A 19,193-nucleotide genomic window follows, 5' to 3' on the forward strand; every position below is an offset into this window, starting at 1 on the left:
TGTGGTGTTTGCAATAAATGGCTCGGGAAGGTCTTGTAAATAAATTATCCCGTCTGCTGAATCGGTAGCGCTCATACAAGAACTCATCATGATGGAATAACGGATCTTGGCGATCGCGAAGAACTCTCTCCCTATGAAACGCTAATCTAACTAATATCGCTCCTTCGCCAATGGGATCTCTGAGGAAGGGAGCTGCCATTTTTTTCCGGGGGAGTGGCAAGCTTATCCAGCTCACTAAAGCTGTTAGCCTGCGCTGGAGCAGGTTCAAGTGTATTGATGTGTTGCTATGGTGATTTAGCCAAAGTTGCTTCGACGAACCGAAAAGAGGGACTTATGTTATCTCATCCTGAAAATTATCTCGGTAACTCGCTAAACGAGGTACGACAAACAGGGCCCTGGTGGCCTCCTCTACATGGTTGATCCAACTAAAATTCGCTTAATCAAACATACTTTATGTATAGCAGTTTATTTTATTCTGGTATTCAAAAATAAATTACAGAAATAATTTTACAATGCAACAGAAAACAAGGAATTACAAACATTCCATCTGCTAGGTGAGCATGGGTGGAATTGTTTGATGCTCAAGGCAAATAAAACAATGTTCAGAAATGTACACAAGACACAAAAGCATTCTTTACACAAACTGCACTTAGGCCTACAGAAAACCATTGTTCTTTCAGCTACAAAAAGATATAGAAAATGTAATAATTATACATTTACACCTCATAACACATGCCCTCATTTGTGATTAGTTATTTTAAAAAGGAAGAAACAAACCCTATTTAATAACATATATTGGTCAGGGTGGAATTGGATGGAATTGTCAATGACATGTCATAGTAATATACAACAGGGAATAATGCAACAACCTAATAATGGAGGGACTGACCATTCTACTGTCAAAGTGGCCAACAGAATTGTTCATCTATTTGTTGTGTATGCTCAACAACACTGCAAAACATTAAGACAAGTCCGATTAAGCTTTTGAGTGTTTAACATAAGAAGAACATATTTTGAATGAATGTGGATGATCAAATCTTCACGTAGTGGGGCCCTCTTTCACTAAGAAGTGTGATGTCTTATTTTAAGACAACTTAGAAGTGTCATTACCCCTCTCTTTGCCTTCCCCTCCCCTTTTTACGCCATCATTACTGGGGATGAGTACACAACAGCCATTATGATCACAACATACAACAGCCTTTTCATCTAGCCGAGGCCAGCAGGGCATCCAAAAATGTCACTGATCAATTTACAAAATTAGCGATAGTAATCAGTATGTAAACTTTGGTTCTATAAAAGGTGAGAAGGACTATGGTCAGCTGCATGCTGCATCATCTGCCCAGTGAAGCATCTGATTTAGTCCTATATGTATGCAACATGTCATGATTTAGTCCTATATGAATGCTCCATGTCATGATTTAGTCCTATATGAATGCTCCATGTCATGATTTAGTCCTATTTGTATGCTCTATGTCATGATTTAGTTCTATTTGTAAGCTCCATGGAATGAGTGCTTAGTGGCTTCAACTCCTAAAGAAGAAAAACGAGGTATGCAAAGGAAAGGGGACAGTGTCATAAAGATGCACGTGATTTCAGTCAAGTCAAACCAATGGAGAACAAGTGCAGCCACCCTCAGTGACGGAAAACAAAAGCATTTGGACTGAATGGAAAGGGGATGTAAAGAACTTCAAGAATCAATGTGCTGACCTGGAACATGTGCTCTCAATCAGTGTACAGTGAAAACCAAACCAGCAGTGTTGGGACCAAGAGACAATGAAGAAGAATGTTCATGTAATATGTGTATATAGTATGTATAGAAAGTCCTAAAAGGTGTTCTAGAAGATAGCCAAAAATGTAGCGGCTAGTTTTTCTTCTTGACATTGTTGTTGGAGGACAGTCGTTTCCTCTGCGCTGGCAGGACGAAGCCCCATGAGACTCGACTCCGCGCCAGCTGAAACACTTTAGAAAGCACCTGGAGAACAAGGGAGTGTTTGCAGATGTTAGCATTAAGCAGTTAGCTGCTTAGCATTAACTGCAATCAAGAACAATCTTTATGTGAAGAAACGAACACTTCAGCCACGAGACGGCAGACATCCGACAGCTCACCTTTCTAGGAGTTCTCTGAGTAGCACAAAGATGAGAAGGAAAAACAGAATTAAGATGGGAAGTTTGAGACAAACTAAGAGCTAAAAAGAGGAAAATGAGGCGAGACTGATCTGAAGACTCAAAATCAGGCCTCTGTATTCCAGAGTGCACAAAGACAGACTTCGACCAAAGACCCATCCAAAGAGCAGAAGACAACGAGAGTGGACAGAGAAAGTCAAGATTAAACAAAAGGTCATAAGAATATTGAACACACTTACCTGTTCCCACAGCAGCTCAGCCATCTGGTCAATCATGCTGCCCACCTCTCTGAACTCGCCAGAGTACTTGGTGTACGCCCAGGTGCAGAGGAACACCAGTGCTACACCCATGATGGAGTTAGACACCATGGCTACAGTGTTTATGCCCAGAAAACCAGTCACCAGGGATATAACATACATGGCAAACATCACCACAAATAATGTGGCTGGTGTACGGGCAGCAAAGAAAATGTTTTTGCCGTCGTTGTGCTTGAGAAAATTGGCATAGGCCTCATCCAGCTCGGCCTCAAGCTGCTCCTGGTAACGCCGGCAGAAATCCTCCCCACCCATTTTCTTGACGGAGCGGAACTGCCGTACTGAGTCGCGTTTGTACTCAGCGTGCCGGCGCTCCAGGTCTGTAGGGGCAGTGTAGGGCTTGTCACCACCACACACCTATGAGAAATAAAGTCATGTGTCACCACCACACACCTATGAGGAATAAAGTCATGTCCTTGTCACCACCACACACCTATGACAAATAAAGTAATGTCCTTAAAATGGTGTACCTAGTATTTCAGAACCACTCTCCAAAAGCCTCCATGAAAATATAACTGCAGAATACAAGTGTAAACTGAATAGTGATTCTTCAAAACTGGGACAAATTATGTCTACTGGATAAAACACTAAACCAAACAAAAATGCATATTGTGGACAATATGATAAAGTAGGACAATGTGATCTGCACCACAATACTAAGTTAATGAATTTAACACATCACAATGTGAATAGTTTGTGCAGTTAAACAAATCTGTTGTTCCCACTATCTGCCAAGGGTAAAAACACATTCGATATATTGTCACTGATCTTGGGGAATATCTGGGGGCTGTGTCAACCTAGTCTATGTCAACCTAGTCAGACCATACTTCACTCGCTGAATGTTGGCTAGGGTAATACTCCAGAAACAAACAATTAAAACCTTGTCAGTTCTTTATTTTGTCCTGCCAATCTGTGGACAACGGAGAGTAGTTTGATGCCAGAGGTCTAGCCTTCATTTGAAAGGTGATGTATGCACTTGAGGGGGTTAGAAAAGATGCTGTGTATGGATCTGTTTTTATCAGTGGTTATGTGGAGGAAGTTATGGGAAAGTGAGCAGAAGGTCTTTCTGAAAGTGAAGGGGATTATGGCCCATTTCTCTTTGGCTTTGTGCTGCTGTGATCCCGGCATTCATGAGGTGTGCTGTTAGTTCCAGACCATAAGCAGTGCAGAGGATGCTGGTCTAGCAGAAGCCCTCCCAACCTCACCTTCTCCCTCCTTTTGTGATTCATGTCAGAAGCCCTCCCAACCTCACCTGCTCCATGCTTTTGTGATACATGTCCTTGGCTCCGGCAATAGCCGCAAGATTGTTTGCTTCAGCAGTTGCCTATTTGTAAAACAGACATACCACTAAAGTCACAAATCACAAAATCTTACCATATAACCACAAAATATAAATACACACACAATATATAAAACATATACACACAATATACAAAATACGCATATATCTTTGATATTTTAGACTTTAGTCACTGATTACTGAAGTTGTTCAAACCAACCTGTAACATAGACTTGGGATGTGGCAGCTCTTCTCCTTGGTATATCTTCATATAAGCCTTGTGAAAGACAGCAAAACATACATTCATGACAAAGACAATGCGAAAGATGATCTGAAACACAAACATCTGAAAAATGAACTCACTTTAAAATACTGTACAAGATCTCTACACGTGACTTTGGACCCACTGATCTCCTTCTCAACAAGATTGTCAGGAGCCAGTAGCAATGGAACAAGGTTGATGAGCTCCTTCTTGAAGTCCTCGTCAATATCTGTGGGGATTGGAGAAAACCAAGTGATGCTCTCATGATATAAAGCACCCATAGAACTGTAAAGATCTGACATATCTGGAGAATGAACACATCTATGGATACACATAGGCATTGTATATGCAGGAAAGTACACAAACCATAGAACTTGAAGGTCAACAACATTTCAGAGTTTTAAGGAATCCCCAAATGGAGTGGTTTGAACTAGTATTTACAGAGAAGTGCTTGACAAATAAGAGGATAAAAAAAAGAAATAAGAATAAAAAGGTTTTGCCTTTTTATCACGTTCTCCATCACCTTTGACAAGTATTACTGTTTTAAACGCTTGGTCACATGAAGTAAATGTTTTAAACCACAGAGGGGCAGTGTAGAGCTACCATGGAGTCTGCCATCAAAGTTGGGGTTGATGGCCACCTTGAGGCCAGGGTGGGGCAGCAGGAAGCAGTGGATGTTGGAGAAGCAGGAGTGGATGTGTTTCCTGACAGTCTGCAGCTCTTCGTGCTGGTTTTGCTTTACCTGACAGAAATCAAGAGGACATTTTAACTCATCATCTCAACTTCAAAAACAAAAGAACAAGCTGTTAATATACAACAATACTACCTGAAGCCTTTTCTCTAGAAATGTCTTTCCTCCCTCGAGGCCATACTCGTGTTCATAGGGGTAACTCCAGTCTCTTATGAGGAACATTAGGGACTGTTGGAAGAAAGAGGGGTGTTATTCTAATAACGGTACCATCATGTCAAGATACATTACAAGCAAGTTACCACACTATTAAATGTTTGCTTTTGTAAGTGTAAGAGAAGGCTGGCTAGAGAGCTGTCACGCTGCCAATCCATTCCCAAGTCAGAACACAGTATTAGACACACATTAGTAGCATAGCTTAGCATTAGCATTCTCTAGGTCACAACACAGATGCATAGTCCTAGAGGTGTTTGAATAAGTTAACATATACTCAAGAGGTTACTAGGTTTACTAGTTGAATGTTCCACTTCTTGACTAGATAAACTGCTGGAACTGTTGCATCCACTTCTTTAGTATTTTTAAACAGGAAGCAAATAAGCATTTGTATACCTTTATAGGGTTTTGCAGCCTATTAAAACACTGTCAGAAGACTGCTGGTGCTCGTCAGCTGTTGCTATTTATGAGGATTAAAAACAGGCATCTGCAAAGGGCTACAAGGGCTTATGAGAAATGTGCTGTCTTTTGGCTGGCCTTAAGATTGTCTTAATCATCCTGTTGTAAGTAAGTCATGTTTTACAGTCATGGGAACTTCTGTTGAAGTAACCTTAGCCTATAACACAGGTAATCAGAAGATAATCAGAATGGGGTTTTCACATCTAGCTGACTTCTGGTAAACTGGTAGTGGTGGACAAGTTGAAAGGGTTCATATACTCAAAAATCATAAATCATACTTGAAAGGGTTTTAAATAGACTTCCTCCATGGCAAGTCGTCCATATTCTGTAAAAAGCTGTGAAACAGAGCACAAGTTTAACTTTAACAATGCAGTTTTAATATACATACATATATTGCCAAATATTATAAAATTGCAATAATGTACAATATCACATTTCAATTTGATCCCTGTTCTAAAACAGTCTAACATTACTGTATGGAACCGCAAAACACATGCCAACATTCACTGAGATAGAGCAGTCATTCGTCTGTCTGCCAATGGAATCAGTGGTGGGAAATATGCATTTGGTTTTCACAGCCCATGAAATATATATGGTTTGAAAGAGAAAGACAGTCCTGACACCATCCACTGTGCTCCCAGCAATCAACATCAACTTCAGCCCTCCAGCTCCCCCGCCCCAACAGGGTCCATTCAGCTGCCCACTCGAGCAGTGTCTGGGTCCATTTAGATGCCCACTCCAGCAGTGTCTGGGTCCATTCAGCTGCCCACTCCAGCAGTGTCTGGGTCCATTCAGATGCCCACTCCAGCAGTGTCTGGGTCCATTCAGAGGCCTACTCCAGAGACCCCGCCCACCCCTCCACAACAGTGACTAGGGACATTAACAGGCTGTTCAAGAGACAGAACCCCCACAAAGCAGCCAAACAGCTCTCTCTCTGCCTCACAGACATATTTAACACCTCACTGGAGTCCCCCACCATAAGCCCAGGAGCACAGCACCTAATGACTACAGATCGGTCACACCGACCTCTGTGGTAATGAAGTCATTTCAGCACCTGGTGCTATCCCACCTCAACGCCATCACAGACCCTCTCCTGTACCCCCTGCAGTTTGCCTACAGAGCCGATGATCTATTGACGATGCAATAGAGGCCTTCCACCTAATCCTTCAGCATCTGGACTCTGCAAGCAACTATGCCAAGATCCTGTTTGTGGACTTCAGGTCTGCATTCAACACTATTGCCTGGGCTCCGCTGCAGGACCAGCTCTGGAGTGGAGTGTGCCTGACTCCATCTGCAGGTGGACCATAGACTTCCTGTCTGACAGAGGCAGCACGTGGAGCTGGGAAAGCACACCTCCAACCCCCTAAGCATTAGCATCAGTTCCCCACAAAGCTGTGTTCTCTCTCCCCTCCCTGTACATGAACAGCAGCACCTCCAGTCATCAGCCTGTCACGCCTCTGAAGTGTTCAGATCACACCACCCTCAGCGGACTCATCTCTGGTGCCAATGAGTCTGCCCTGTAAGTGGGAGATTGACCGTCTAGTGACCTGGTGCCGCCAAAACAACTCATTGGAGCTCAGTGTTCGAAAACCAGAGGAGAAGCTTGTGGACTTTAGAAAAAACAGTTTGTGTTGCGCTGCTGTTATGTGACTGTAACGGCATAGGCATCATTGACTTTGCAGTTTCAAATTAGGGCCCATGGAATGTATTACTGTTCAAACAACAAACAACAACCAATATCATATAAACAGAAACATTTTATACCTGAAGGTGCTGAAGATCATCTTCTTGTACATTTTGGGATAAATTATATACCTAGAAGACAATAAACATAAACAAAAACATGAAAATATTCTTTAGGATCAATAGCACTAGTGGTATACACCCAGTAATACTCTGATAGATCATACATTTTGGTATAAATGACATACCTAGAAGACACATTATATAGATACAGTGATATGTATTATTGGACAGCAACAAAATAACCCTCGATTTAAGACGCAAACCCTCTCTTTTACACACACTCAAACGATGCATATCCTTCACATTTCTAACATCTCCTAACAGTGAACTGTTCAATTAATCGCAGAAAAAGGTATAAAGAATACAAAGTTAGAAGTTAGAAGAATAAGAAGCCCCCGGATAACAGTACAGGGCTCTGCAAGCACTGTAAAAAATATGCTCCATCAAAAGGCCAAGTGGCCTTGCCTGTAAGATGACCAAATTCCAAGCCTGACTGTAAAGAACCTATTTCTGTCTATAGGCTACCTATTGTTTCCATAGCTTCCTCCGACTACCCAAGCAGAGACGTCAAAGTAAGCTCTCCCATCAAGCTCTTGGGTTATTTCACTCAGCCTTCGACCCTCCTCTTGACCTCGAGTCAGACAAGGGTTGGTCAGGGGTTGATTGTGGTATGAATGGCACAACCCGGGTTGCTAACAACTACAATGTTGATAACAACATTACAACTCTGATAATCATGCATTAATGCATTTATATCTAACCCTAAGGTACAAAAGACACAAAGCCTAAAAACTAAATATCAATAGACCCAATCAGAATTGGCATGCCCTGGGTATAACCTGCATCACTGAAGAAAGAGAAAGAAATCATTTCTGTATTTGAAACGGTGTTACATAGGTGTGGCATTAATAAGACATAGTTCAAACTCTGATATTCACCTGCAGAGAGCTGGTCATGGTACTCAGAGCGAAGAGAGTAGCACAGTCCTTAATGGTGGACTGGCTGTCAAAAGCTCCCTGTGTGTCAAGGAGCAAAACAGCAACCTGGGACAGACACGAATGGGTCACACAAAAGGCTAAACAAGATCCAGCATTCTCAGAATTAATGAATCCTTTACATTACCAATGATGATTAAAGAACAAAGTCATTATATTTAGCACTCGTAATTTCTTAAGACTCCAAACACCTTTTGAGACACATTTAACACTTAAATATACGGAATACATTGTACATTTCTATTATATGCAACATTGTTAACATAAAAGCAAAGCAACCACAATACAAATACATGACCTATAATCCCAAACCTTAAACCATATTCTTTACATTTACATTTTACATTTAGTCATTTAGCAGACGCTTTTATCCAAAGCGACTTACATATGTGCGACTTACAATGTATACACATTTTACATTTACACTGATGGCACACTGCACATCAGGAGCAATTAGGGGTTCAGTGTCTTGCTCAAGGACGCTTCGACAGGGAATCGAACTAGCAACCTTCTGATTACTAAACGACTTCTCTACCACTGTACCACTGTCGCCCTACACTTAACATATTCTGTATCAGTTTACCTTGTTTCCATCTGATTTCTCCACTACAAACACTTCGCTCCAGGCCAGGATGCCTGTGGTTTCTCGCTCACAGCCTCCTCTCCAGCTGAAGCCTGTCAGGGGCTCATCGTTCCCTCCCAGCCAGAAATCTGACTTCTGCAGGCACAATATGGCAAAAAAGGATGGATTGTGATGAGGACGGGGTGCTGTTCGCCCCGTCTGGATTTATTTTTGGATAATGACCTCCGGACAATACATTATCCCTTACTTATTTTGTAACATTTAAAAAGTGACCCTGTACTTATCAACAGCGCACAACTTATTTTAAAATAATTACATATTAACTATAATATATATTACATTGTATTACACTGTTTTTGCCACAGCAGTTGCTATGTTATTGCCTAAAAACTTGGAAATGATTAGGTAATTTATTGGTTCTTATGAATTATTACCCCAAAACCGTGGTAACATCACACCATAATTACTGTGATACTACCCACTTATCAGGAAATGAATCTGCCTATTGATATTTTAGTTATTTTTTAACGTTTTAAACTAAGAATACTTCATATAGCTCCTACAACACTGACTTCATCTTGGTAAGAAGAGTCACCAACTAGACTGACCAATGTCCAGTGCTATCTGTCTAAATCTTCACCTCTGCATCCCCAACCCTGCAACTGTGGCCAGATGCTCAACTTCCATCATACATCCGTCATTTGGTGGCCTGAGTAAAAGTCTCTTTCAATCATAGTGATGGATCAACACACAAGGTGTAAAGTATCATGGCAAAACAATCTCCTCCCATGTCACAGTGGTGGACTCATGAGCTGACCTGGTTATACATGTACCGGAGCATGAAGTCCAACAGGAAGGACTTTCCCTTCCGGAAGGCTCCGGCCACAGACACCACTACGACGTTGAGGTCCCGGATGTGCTCCTGCAGCAGGATGCGGTCCAGGGCCTCCTCGTCGAGAGAAAACTCGTGATTCTCCTCGTTGGCCACCACGATCTGGACCGGCCCAGGTCCCTCCTCCTCCTCTTCTTCTAGCAGGGCCATTGGGTCTCCGTCACACTGGACTTTTAGGCCTTGTTTAATGGACACGCCCTGAACTCCATATGCATCTAGACAAAGGAAAAACAGACCATTACTATTGCTTGACTATTTAATCTACTGTGATTGGAAGATTACAACACGTCGCCTTTAAATCACAACAAACACAATTTATTATATAACATTGCTGTTTACATTGTGGGCAGTAGCATGCTAACATTAGAAAGCTGGCTTAGACACCTCGCAAATCCCCTCAGATGTATTTTTCAGTTACAATAACAGGGTTTTTGCATTGCAGTGTCTATTTCTCAGTCATTTTTTAAAAATCTAAGCAAAACAAAGTCAAACAAACAAGTTTTCTTAGCCTTGTGGGTAGTAGCATGCTAACATTAGATAGCTGGCTTAGACACCTCGCAAATCCCCTCAGATTCATTTATTTTACTACACCCACAATCGTCGGAGAACCATAAATTAAAACGAGTCCCTCAATACAACTGCGTGGCCATGCTGTAACGCAGTTGCAGAAGTATAAAAAGCCCTTTACGGTCACTGTCAGTTCAGGGAGAATACACGTACCATCACACCCCTAATATATACTGTATAAGGGTGTGTGTGTATGTATATATGAATGAACATAAACATACAAAAATATGAGAACATGAGAACACACTTTCATGAAGCCATCTGGCTGACTGACAGGGTTCAATGTTGACACTTGCCCAGAACAGGTTTGACAACAGCTTCAAAACTGGAATGGCAAGCCCAACGGACTAGTGCACAAGTTCCAGGATAAGTGTATTGTATATTGTGCATAGCCTTCCCGTAGTGCATTAGCATTTGTTTTCAGCTAAGAAAGATTTTAGTGGTAACTACATAAGTTGTGCAATAGGTTGCGTATGTCATCTTTCCTCATAAAATGTATACATCTTAAAACACTTCACCCACCACCGAAGGTTTTACAAATGTGTGAAAAACAATGCGAGACAAAATTCTGTTGGGCAAAATGGTTTCAATGCTAAAGTAGGCTACAGTTAGCTAACCTGAATAACGTTCAGGCCTACTACAGCTAGCTTTGTAAAGTCAGCTAGTTTTTTCTGGATTTTCAAAATCTACAGTGCCCATAACAAGTACAAGTACCCTCGGAGGTTTTCAGCTTTTACACTGAAACATTGTTGATTTAATTAGCCTTTTTTGACACTGATCAGCAGAAAATAATCATTCAATCCTTTTTCAAGTCCAGTCACAAATTCTTAATTGGCCACTCCAGAACATTAACATCGTTGTTCTTAATCCATTTGTGTGAAGGTTTGGCCATATATTTGGGGTCAATGTCTTGCTGGAAACCAACTCGTCTCCCAAGTCACAGATTTCCCTATATTTCGCTGCATTCATTTTACCCTATAACTGAATAAGCCCTCTGAACAAGCCTTCCAGGGCCTATTATAGAGAAGCATCCCCAGGGATGGTGCTGCCACCACCATGCTGGTCATGGTCCAGCTTTATCTTTTAGCTATGTGCGCACATCTCCTACTGTAATAGTTAGAAATATTTCAACTTAATGAGGTTTCATTTCCCCTCTTCCTTCCAATCAGTAGTTCAGGGAAGTAGGTGTTAATGTTCAATCTGTGCTTTAGAACTACTTCTATGCTTGCATTTGACTGCCACTTCTCTATTTTAAATCTGTACATTTATCTATAAAAAGTCTCATGTTAAGTGCTTTTACACATGTTTGACATCTGGGTGTTCTCTGGCGAAACACTAATAACTATGATATAAAACAGTTTAAAGTAAAATCATTTGAAAAGATATCAAATCTACAAAAAGCAAACAAATGTAAACAAAGGAAAATAAAAAAAGATATGTTTGCTTAAATCTCTACCACTGTGCACAATGGATCGACTCTCTCCTTAGTTGGACTTAACTATACAGTTGTGGTATGGAGTACACCTGTTATCCTAAAACCTCCACAGGCTTTCCAAAGGAATGCCTGTCAGGGTGAGGGTTCAGTCACTACATGCTAGAGGCTTGCATTTTTACAGAAGTTTCACAATAACAATGTTGGGTCAAGGACCATCTCTTCAAACCTTGAATTATAAAACACACCACTTTACAGACACAGATTGACACCAAGTTCGTCTATCAATGTTAATACAACATTCTTTAATAAGGTAATGCTTTGACCATGTCCACATCTGACATACATGAATACAGTTTTATGCACATTGCATCAGTGTGATAGTGACAAGGAACCCACATCTTTTGGGGACAGAATGTTAATAAATTCAGCAGCGTAGGTTCTTCGCAGTGGCATCTGAAGCTGTTGACCTCATGACCTGAAACTCAACATGTCTGTTATTGTTATTGTTGCCGTCCCAACATTCCGTTGAACTGCTCCAACGAGAAACACCAAAAGGTATAGACAGGGCCATAACCTAACAGGCAGTCTTTGAAATGGAAGTGCATATTAGGCGTGCAATGAAGGGGTCTCTACAGTTCAACAAACTTAGACAAAATGTTTGCAAGTAGCAATCAGCTACTTCAAGTCCATCAAATGAGATGACACTTGAGCAGATAATAATGGCTTGCACAAACTCAAACCACATGTCAGTCATCTAAACAAAATGGAGTAGATGGTTGTCCAGTTTTTCAACTGGTCTGCACTGAACCCACTAAACCCTGATGCAATTCTGTGGGGAATTCTTCCAACATCCTATGGCACCTTGAGAGTCTCCATTCTTCTTTGGAGTTCCTGAAGCTTCTAGATACTCAACACCCCAAGCTCGGTCCACGGTTTGAAAACACTTCTAGCGGTTCAGAGTTGTGCATTGGCAATGACAAAAAAAAGATTGCATCATAGTATGGCTGAAAGAAAAGTCAAAACCATCTGGCACCATACTGCACTTCCAGTTTCTTCTAGGCTGCCTTTGTTTTGGCCTTCTCTGTCATCTTTGGGAATCTTTTGTGTTCCTCAGAGTCTCAGTTGATCTGTCAAATCCGGAGAAGTCTGTTTTCTCCACAAAGTATGTCTTCTTAAACGTCAGATGGGGCTTAATGTTTGATTAATTTCATATAACAGAAAATACTGAACAATATTAGTATGAAAAAAGATAATACTTAGCCCTCCATGGCCAAAAAAACAGCACACTTGCAGGAAGATGGGCCAGCTGACTAAGTGTGTTCAGGCACAGACTATGTCCCATGAGCCAAATTCATTGTCTTGAACACAGCAAGAGTGCAATCTGATATTAGAGTAAAAGCATTACTGCAAAATGTCCAGAGCTGTTTTCAGTGACCTCATCTGTGTCTGTATATTCCTCTCCTACAATGTCAGTATCTTCAAGCAGATCCTCTTCCACAAAACATTCCTCTTGATCATAGTAGCCATCATCATTTGAAAACTCTGTCAGCTTGAAATCTTCATCATCGATGTTATCTGTAACAGAAATACAAGACCCATTTTACACACACAGATGAAAACATAGAGCCACACCCATACCATGCATCACTGCCAGGGATGGAACGGTTACCGGTCTCACGGTAAACCAGTCAAATTCCAGACAGTTAGTATTACCGTTTCAAATTTTAATTATCTTTCAAAACCGGTAACTGAAATTTCAAGTTAAATAGTAGCTGACTACCAGTAGCAGGTTTGCAATTGTGAATGCTTTCTTGCTAGCCTAATATGAAAAACTAGCTAGCAAGCTACCAAGTTAACAAACATGAACAACTATTCTCTCTCTCTACGCATTGAATTAGTGAGACAGTGTTGCTGTTAAGTTTAGCTAGTTATCGCTAAGTAGCTAGGTGGTTGTGCTACTGGGATAATGAGATAAATGTATGTTAATAATCCCTTTTAATAAAACAGTTTTAGCTTATGTTACGTTTTCAGCAGACATTCAAGCCAAAATGTGTTTGTTTAAGTAAAAAAATACAACTTATTGTAACATGCAAGTCTCTTGCTGAATGCTAGCCCTACACATTTATTTGGTAATGGGTCTGTGCTTTGTACTAATAGTCTGGGGTTAGGGAAGACTGGGGTGGGGTGCCGGCTTTTTTTTTCTTTTATAGTCAACGAGGGCCTGTATGCAAAACTAGTCTATAAACTAGTCTAGTTATCAAGCCACGAGCATTTTTTGAACTGTTGTCGTATAATCTCAGGTGGACAGTCTTACCTTGAAGAGTGTAGTCTTCATCATGTTCTGGGTGTTGCTCATGCTCTTGGTCCCTTGCAGAACACCTGCTGGAAACTGGGGAGCCTCAGCAGGATCTTTCATCCAAACTCCATTGCCAAAGTATGTTTTCTGTAAATGACCAAAAACTGTCCTTTCCTTTTCCTTGTTCAGTTTTGCTTCTGCAGTCTGAAGTATTTGGCAGAGCAGTTGGGAGAGATAATGAGTCGATCAACACATTGACATGTGTTGATCGACTTGTTTTTTGCATTTTTTGGCTGACCGTTATTAGCCGTAGTGGTGGCAGCACTAATCCTGAGCAAATGCGTAGTATAACGGTCTGCAGTGAAGAACATTGGTATTTTTCATATACTTTCTAAGAAGTTGCAACTCATGTGAATTCCTCCCCCACAAGATTGCATCACATTCATGCCACGTTCAATAACACCCAAATGGCCAGCAGGACCCTCCCCGTCTCACATTCACACCTTTCATATGTATGTAGACCCCATACTGGTCCCCTTCCCATCACGCCCCACCTTACGCCTTGAACTAGACCCCCAGACACACCCAATAAAAGTTGTGTATTCTACCTTCCTATAACTGAAATGTAAGGTGTATGCTATGAACTTGGGTTCTGCTGTGGGTTTGCCATGTGGAGACACCGACCGTTACGTGTGGCGTGAGAAGGGAGCAAGGACATTGAGGAGACATCGCAGCCCTTGAAGACAAGGACAACACAGAGGAGAAACTACACTATGGACCATATCTCCTAATAATCTCTCCTTCTACTAGCATCTACGTAGCATTTTGAGCAACTGAAGCGCGGAATTTGCTTCGGGAAGGAAGCGCTCATGAAGAATGTTATTGATATTATACAGACAGGATGCAGTCAGACTCAGAGAACTCAGAGGCAAACCAGGAGCCCACTCCAATAAAGATAAAACAAGTGGGAAATAACGGAAAACTAAACTAAACCTGCTGGTTTCTGTACGGTTTCTGACACTATTTTTGCTTTTTACAGGAAAATGCATAATGCTGGCAACACGTACAGATATGATCCTCAGACAAGGTAAGCCAAAGTGTTTTTTTTTGGTATATAATCACAATTGTTCCATTAAAGTACCTGGAATTCTAAATGAACTTTTAATCAATCTTCCTTTCTTCTCCACAGTCCATCTTCCCCACACAACCTGGATGTAAGAACACATCTTTTGAATGACGTGTCCATAGCTCTACCCGACGTGGATGCTGAAGTTGTAAAAGGCCTATCCTTGTTAGGCAGGATGTCTCATGTCCTAAACCTAAAAACAAATTACAATTTACTGTTCTACTATACATGCTGCATTTAGTAGTAAACTAAACTTGTTTACTCTCTCTAGCATCCTGCAAGACCAATTATGAGATTTTTCGAAGTCGTTACAGGATGACCCAAGAAGAGAATCTAGAGAAGAAAGAGGAGGGCAGGATCAGCGTTTGCATGAGGCAAAGGAAGAGAAGAGAAGAGAAGAGACAGTCAAAACAGTAATTTCTCCAGCAGCTCTTACACTCTTCCCCCATTTGATGTTTTCAGTGGTGTCATTTGTTTCCCCTGTGTTTTGCAGCTGCACAAGGGAAGAGCTAGTGTTCTTCAAACTGAGGAAGAGGCTGCCATATGGAAGACCGCAACAATAGATATGATATCTGAAGAGGACACCGCCATCTTGGACAGAATAGACTGGACGCAGACCAAAAATATGCTGTGAATCATCATGCACAAGTTGGTGCAGATAGATTCACAATGGAGACCACAGAAGTTGGGTCGTTCTTGGGAATGCTCAACCATTAGTGTTTCCTGTAGGCTAATCAATATGCCTGATCAACAACAACTACAACAACAATAATAACAATAATAATAATAATTCAAACCACATTCAATCATATCTGCAGACACACACTGGTCCAAGGGGGAGGGGTTTAAAGGAGGGGCAAGACATTGTGCCTCCAATACAAGGTAATCACCCCCAGGGGATTAGTCACCATGGCAACCTATGGCTCCAGGCAGGCCCCCAAAACTGGTACATATCCAGGAGTATCCATGACTGTGTAATAGGACAGCATCCAACATACATCCAATGATCTGAGGAGTATCAGGGAGTATACAGGACTGTGTAACAGGACAGCATCCAACATACATCCAATGATCTGAGGAGTATCAGGGAATATCCATGACTGTGTAACAGGACAGCATCCAACATACATCCAATGATCTGAGGAGTATCAGGGAGTATCCAGGACTGTGTAACAGGACAGCATCCAACATACATCCAATGATCTGAGGAGTATCAGGGATTATACAGGACTGTGTAACCGGACAGCATCCAACATACATCCAATGGTCTGAGGAGTATCAGGGAGTATACAGGACTGTGTAACAGGACAGCATCCAACATACATCCAATGATCTGAGGAGTATCAGGGAGTATACAGGACTGTGTAACAGGACAGCATCCAACATACATCCAATGGTCTGAGGAGTATCAGGGAGTATACAGGAGCACACCTCTTTTCTTGATTCACCTCTTTCCACACAGTGTATGATCCTCATAGTAAAACCAGACATGCTCATTTTTCTGCATATTTCATGCGCCAGGTTCAAGCTTATTCCCATTTCAAAAAGGAGTATTGAAATGCATTCTAGTCACTAGGCATACATGCCTAATTTTCTAAAGAAGAATTGTTTATTATATCAGTCAGTTTTATATCTGTTTTCCAAGCTATATCCTTTTAAGAAAAGAAGCATTGTGATCTATGTTACAACATGTTCAGATGTTATTAGGCAGACATTTTATTATGTTTAGGTGCACTCACGCTGAAGACCTGTGTAAGCCTACTTTTTTTTCACACGGAAAAATGATCAGGAATCAATAAGGAAATCAATTTATAAAAATCGGGCCTATAACGGAATCTTTAATGGTATCGGTCACCTAGCCTATTGTATTAGAACAATAAACATGAAGGACAAAATGCATTGTGAGATACATCGAGGATCGTTTTATAATCAAGTCGATTTGAATCGTAATTAAATCGAAACGTGAGGCCAATGAAGATTCACACCTCTACAATATAGTCTACAATATGAAGAAAGCGAGTCCTGTGTCCACTGTCCCCATATCAACAAACTCAAGTGTTGAGTCTAGCCTCCATCAGCAAAAATGCCAATCCTTTTAACAAACTTAGTACAACGACATCACAGAAACAATGATTAAATAAGGCCACTAATAACAACACCATGTGAGTGGAAATCTTTCAAGCCACTAAATCTTTGCTAATCCAAAATGTCTCAACAACACACTAAAAAAAAAATATACCCTCTATTTACTATGCTTAAGTTAAGGCTACAAAAAGTCCTTGCCATTCTATGCACGTGGCTCTAACCTGCACCAGGGATCAAGGTTCAGTACTCAGAACAGCAATGATCATGAGGTCATAAGTCCATGCTGGAACTGAGCAATTAGAGCAAAAACAAGCTTCATATTGTTCTTAACCAGGTAACACTGCTACAGAGGAATGTAAAGTCTTCAGGAGAAAACAGATAATGAGTGATTACAAGAAAATCCAAACAATACCACACACAGAGACACTGGAAATGGCAATTAATTGCAATGTAGCACAACACAGATAATGAGGATTTAAGTCTCAAAAAATCCAGGTGGAAAAAATAAATATACAATTTTCAGCCCAAGAAACACATTGAAAAGAACTAGTTCCAGTTAAATATTAATTATTCGAAAAATATTTAAACAAGACAGATATCCACACGGTTGATTACTGCTAAGGGGTAACATCCATTTAAAATCGACATACCACCGTTGCACGAAATACCACCTGTCATGGTCACGATTCCAAGATCAGATGGACTGCAATGTGCTACTTGCTTTTCACATATAAAATGACAAGGTAGCTAGACAATGTTGCACGAATGTTGTTATAGCAGAGCTTGCCACACCAGGCTAGCTATCAACATATCACTTAACATTGCACTGTACTCAGCGAACTGAGAAAAGTCATCTAATTAGATGTTGAACACAGTGTCCACACACATGGAAATTCCCAACAACAAGGTACTCTGCGCTACATTTTACAAAATGAAATACCACCTCCAATCTGTATAACCTTTCGGGAATGGGTAGCCTACACTGTAATATCTGTTATAGATCTAGGTAGACCTAAAGCTAGCTAGCCAGCAAGCAACTCAGCAATCCCCGGAGCATCCTACGGTGGACACAAAAGAGCATTCGCCCAACCGTTCAACAACACTTTCAGCCTAACTGTGTAGATCAGCAGCACAAATCATTTAATAGTTACCTTACAGTTAAATAGCTACCTTCGTCCAAGACAATGCTTTTGCAGTTAGTTTCACAGTGATTCCTGTGCTTCAACCTGCTCTCCTCCGCCATCTTGACCCGTTCAAAATAATGAAAACCAACTGACGTCAACAGCCCAGATTTCCCACTTGCCCAGTTGGTTCAAGATGCACTGGGTCATAAATCATTCCAGGGTCCTAAAGACTGCATGCTCCTGAATCATTCCAGAAATTGATGTTAGCTTACTCTGGCAATAGGTAACTAAAAGCAACAAAGTTCAATTATATATACATATATGTGTCTACTAATAATAATAAAATAGCATTTCCAGAGATGATTGTGTGGTAACGTGCAATGGAATAGGCCAGTAGCCTACTAACTTGTATTAATGGCTACGTTTTAAAGCAACGTATGAATTAGATATTATATCATTAGATCAGTAAATATGAATTAGATAGCCTATTTGTTTGTGAAAATACCACTGCTTGCAACTGGATAGTTAGTTCTGTAGGGTGGTCATGCGGCACGATGGTCGGACGCCTGATTCTCCGGCTTTTGATATTTATAGGCTACTGCACGCCAGAGCAACCCCTACTCGCTTAAGTTCACTCTTTCACTTCCTTCAATACATTTGAGGCACGCGAGCTGATGTCACTGAAAGGCGTTCAGTTAATGGCGTGAAAATGCCTATAAAGGAACACTTCGTTTGACTAGTACCATTCAAGCTCTGTGGCATGAGATAAATGTGAGTCTTTCTCACCACACACACAAACACACACTCCCTCCCTCTCTCTCTCTCTCTCAATTCAATTCAGTTCAATTCAAATGAGCTTTATTGGCATGGCAAAGCTTGCCTTGTCCTCCCAAAGCACTTTTAATCATACAAAGAGTTGCTATATATAAAAGAAAGAAAAACAAATGTCCATCAGATGAACGTGAAGGTCTTTGTTTCAGTGTGCATATGTCTGTTTGCTCTCCC

General features: G+C 41.0%; 1 protein-coding gene across 4 annotated transcripts; it reads right to left on the reverse strand.

Moving 5' to 3' along the window:
• Positions 1 to 450: 450 nt before the first annotated feature.
• Positions 451 to 18,371, reverse strand: LOC105905800 (atlastin-2-like). 4 transcript variants are annotated; one of them, XM_031563603.1, is made up of 14 exons: positions 18,235 to 18,371; positions 9,481 to 9,770; positions 8,664 to 8,798; positions 8,024 to 8,128; positions 7,104 to 7,154; positions 5,618 to 5,674; positions 4,806 to 4,898; positions 4,583 to 4,721; positions 4,081 to 4,208; positions 3,938 to 3,994; positions 3,691 to 3,762; positions 2,364 to 2,795; positions 2,107 to 2,121; positions 451 to 1,972 (listed from the first exon to the last, which is right to left on the reverse strand). In XM_031563603.1, exons 1-14 carry the CDS (start codon positions 18,305 to 18,307, stop codon positions 1,862 to 1,864), a joined length of 1,758 nt encoding a protein of 585 aa, XP_031419463.1. In that variant the 5' UTR covers positions 18,308 to 18,371; the 3' UTR covers positions 451 to 1,861. The 4 variants fall into 4 exon arrangements, with proteins under 4 accessions (XP_031419463.1, XP_031419465.1, XP_031419462.1 ...); XM_031563605.2 differs by having other exon boundaries at positions 18,216 to 18,342; XM_031563602.2 differs by lacking the exon at positions 18,235 to 18,371 and adding an exon at positions 14,995 to 15,340.
• Positions 18,372 to 19,193: the final 822 nt, after the last annotated feature.

Source organism: Clupea harengus, chromosome 26 (genome assembly GCF_900700415.2).
Source record: "Clupea harengus chromosome 26, Ch_v2.0.2, whole genome shotgun sequence".
In the NCBI taxonomy this organism is placed as follows: domain Eukaryota; kingdom Metazoa; phylum Chordata; class Actinopteri; order Clupeiformes; family Clupeidae; genus Clupea; species Clupea harengus.

Bases quoted from the DNA above. Each gene is read 5' to 3' on its own strand.
- LOC105905800 (XM_031563602.2), bottom strand. From the start codon at position 15,079: ATGTGTTCTTACATCCAGGTTGTGTGGGGAAGATGGACTGTGGAGAAG. The intron at 8,799-9,480 runs GTCAGCTCATGA...TTGTGCCTGCAG, and splicing joins TCCGGTACATGTATAACCAG to AAGTCAGATTTCTGGCTGGG. The intron at 4,899-5,617 runs GTATGATTTATG...TTCTTCCAACAG, and splicing joins TCTATTTAAAACCCTTTCAA to TCCCTAATGTTCCTCATAAG.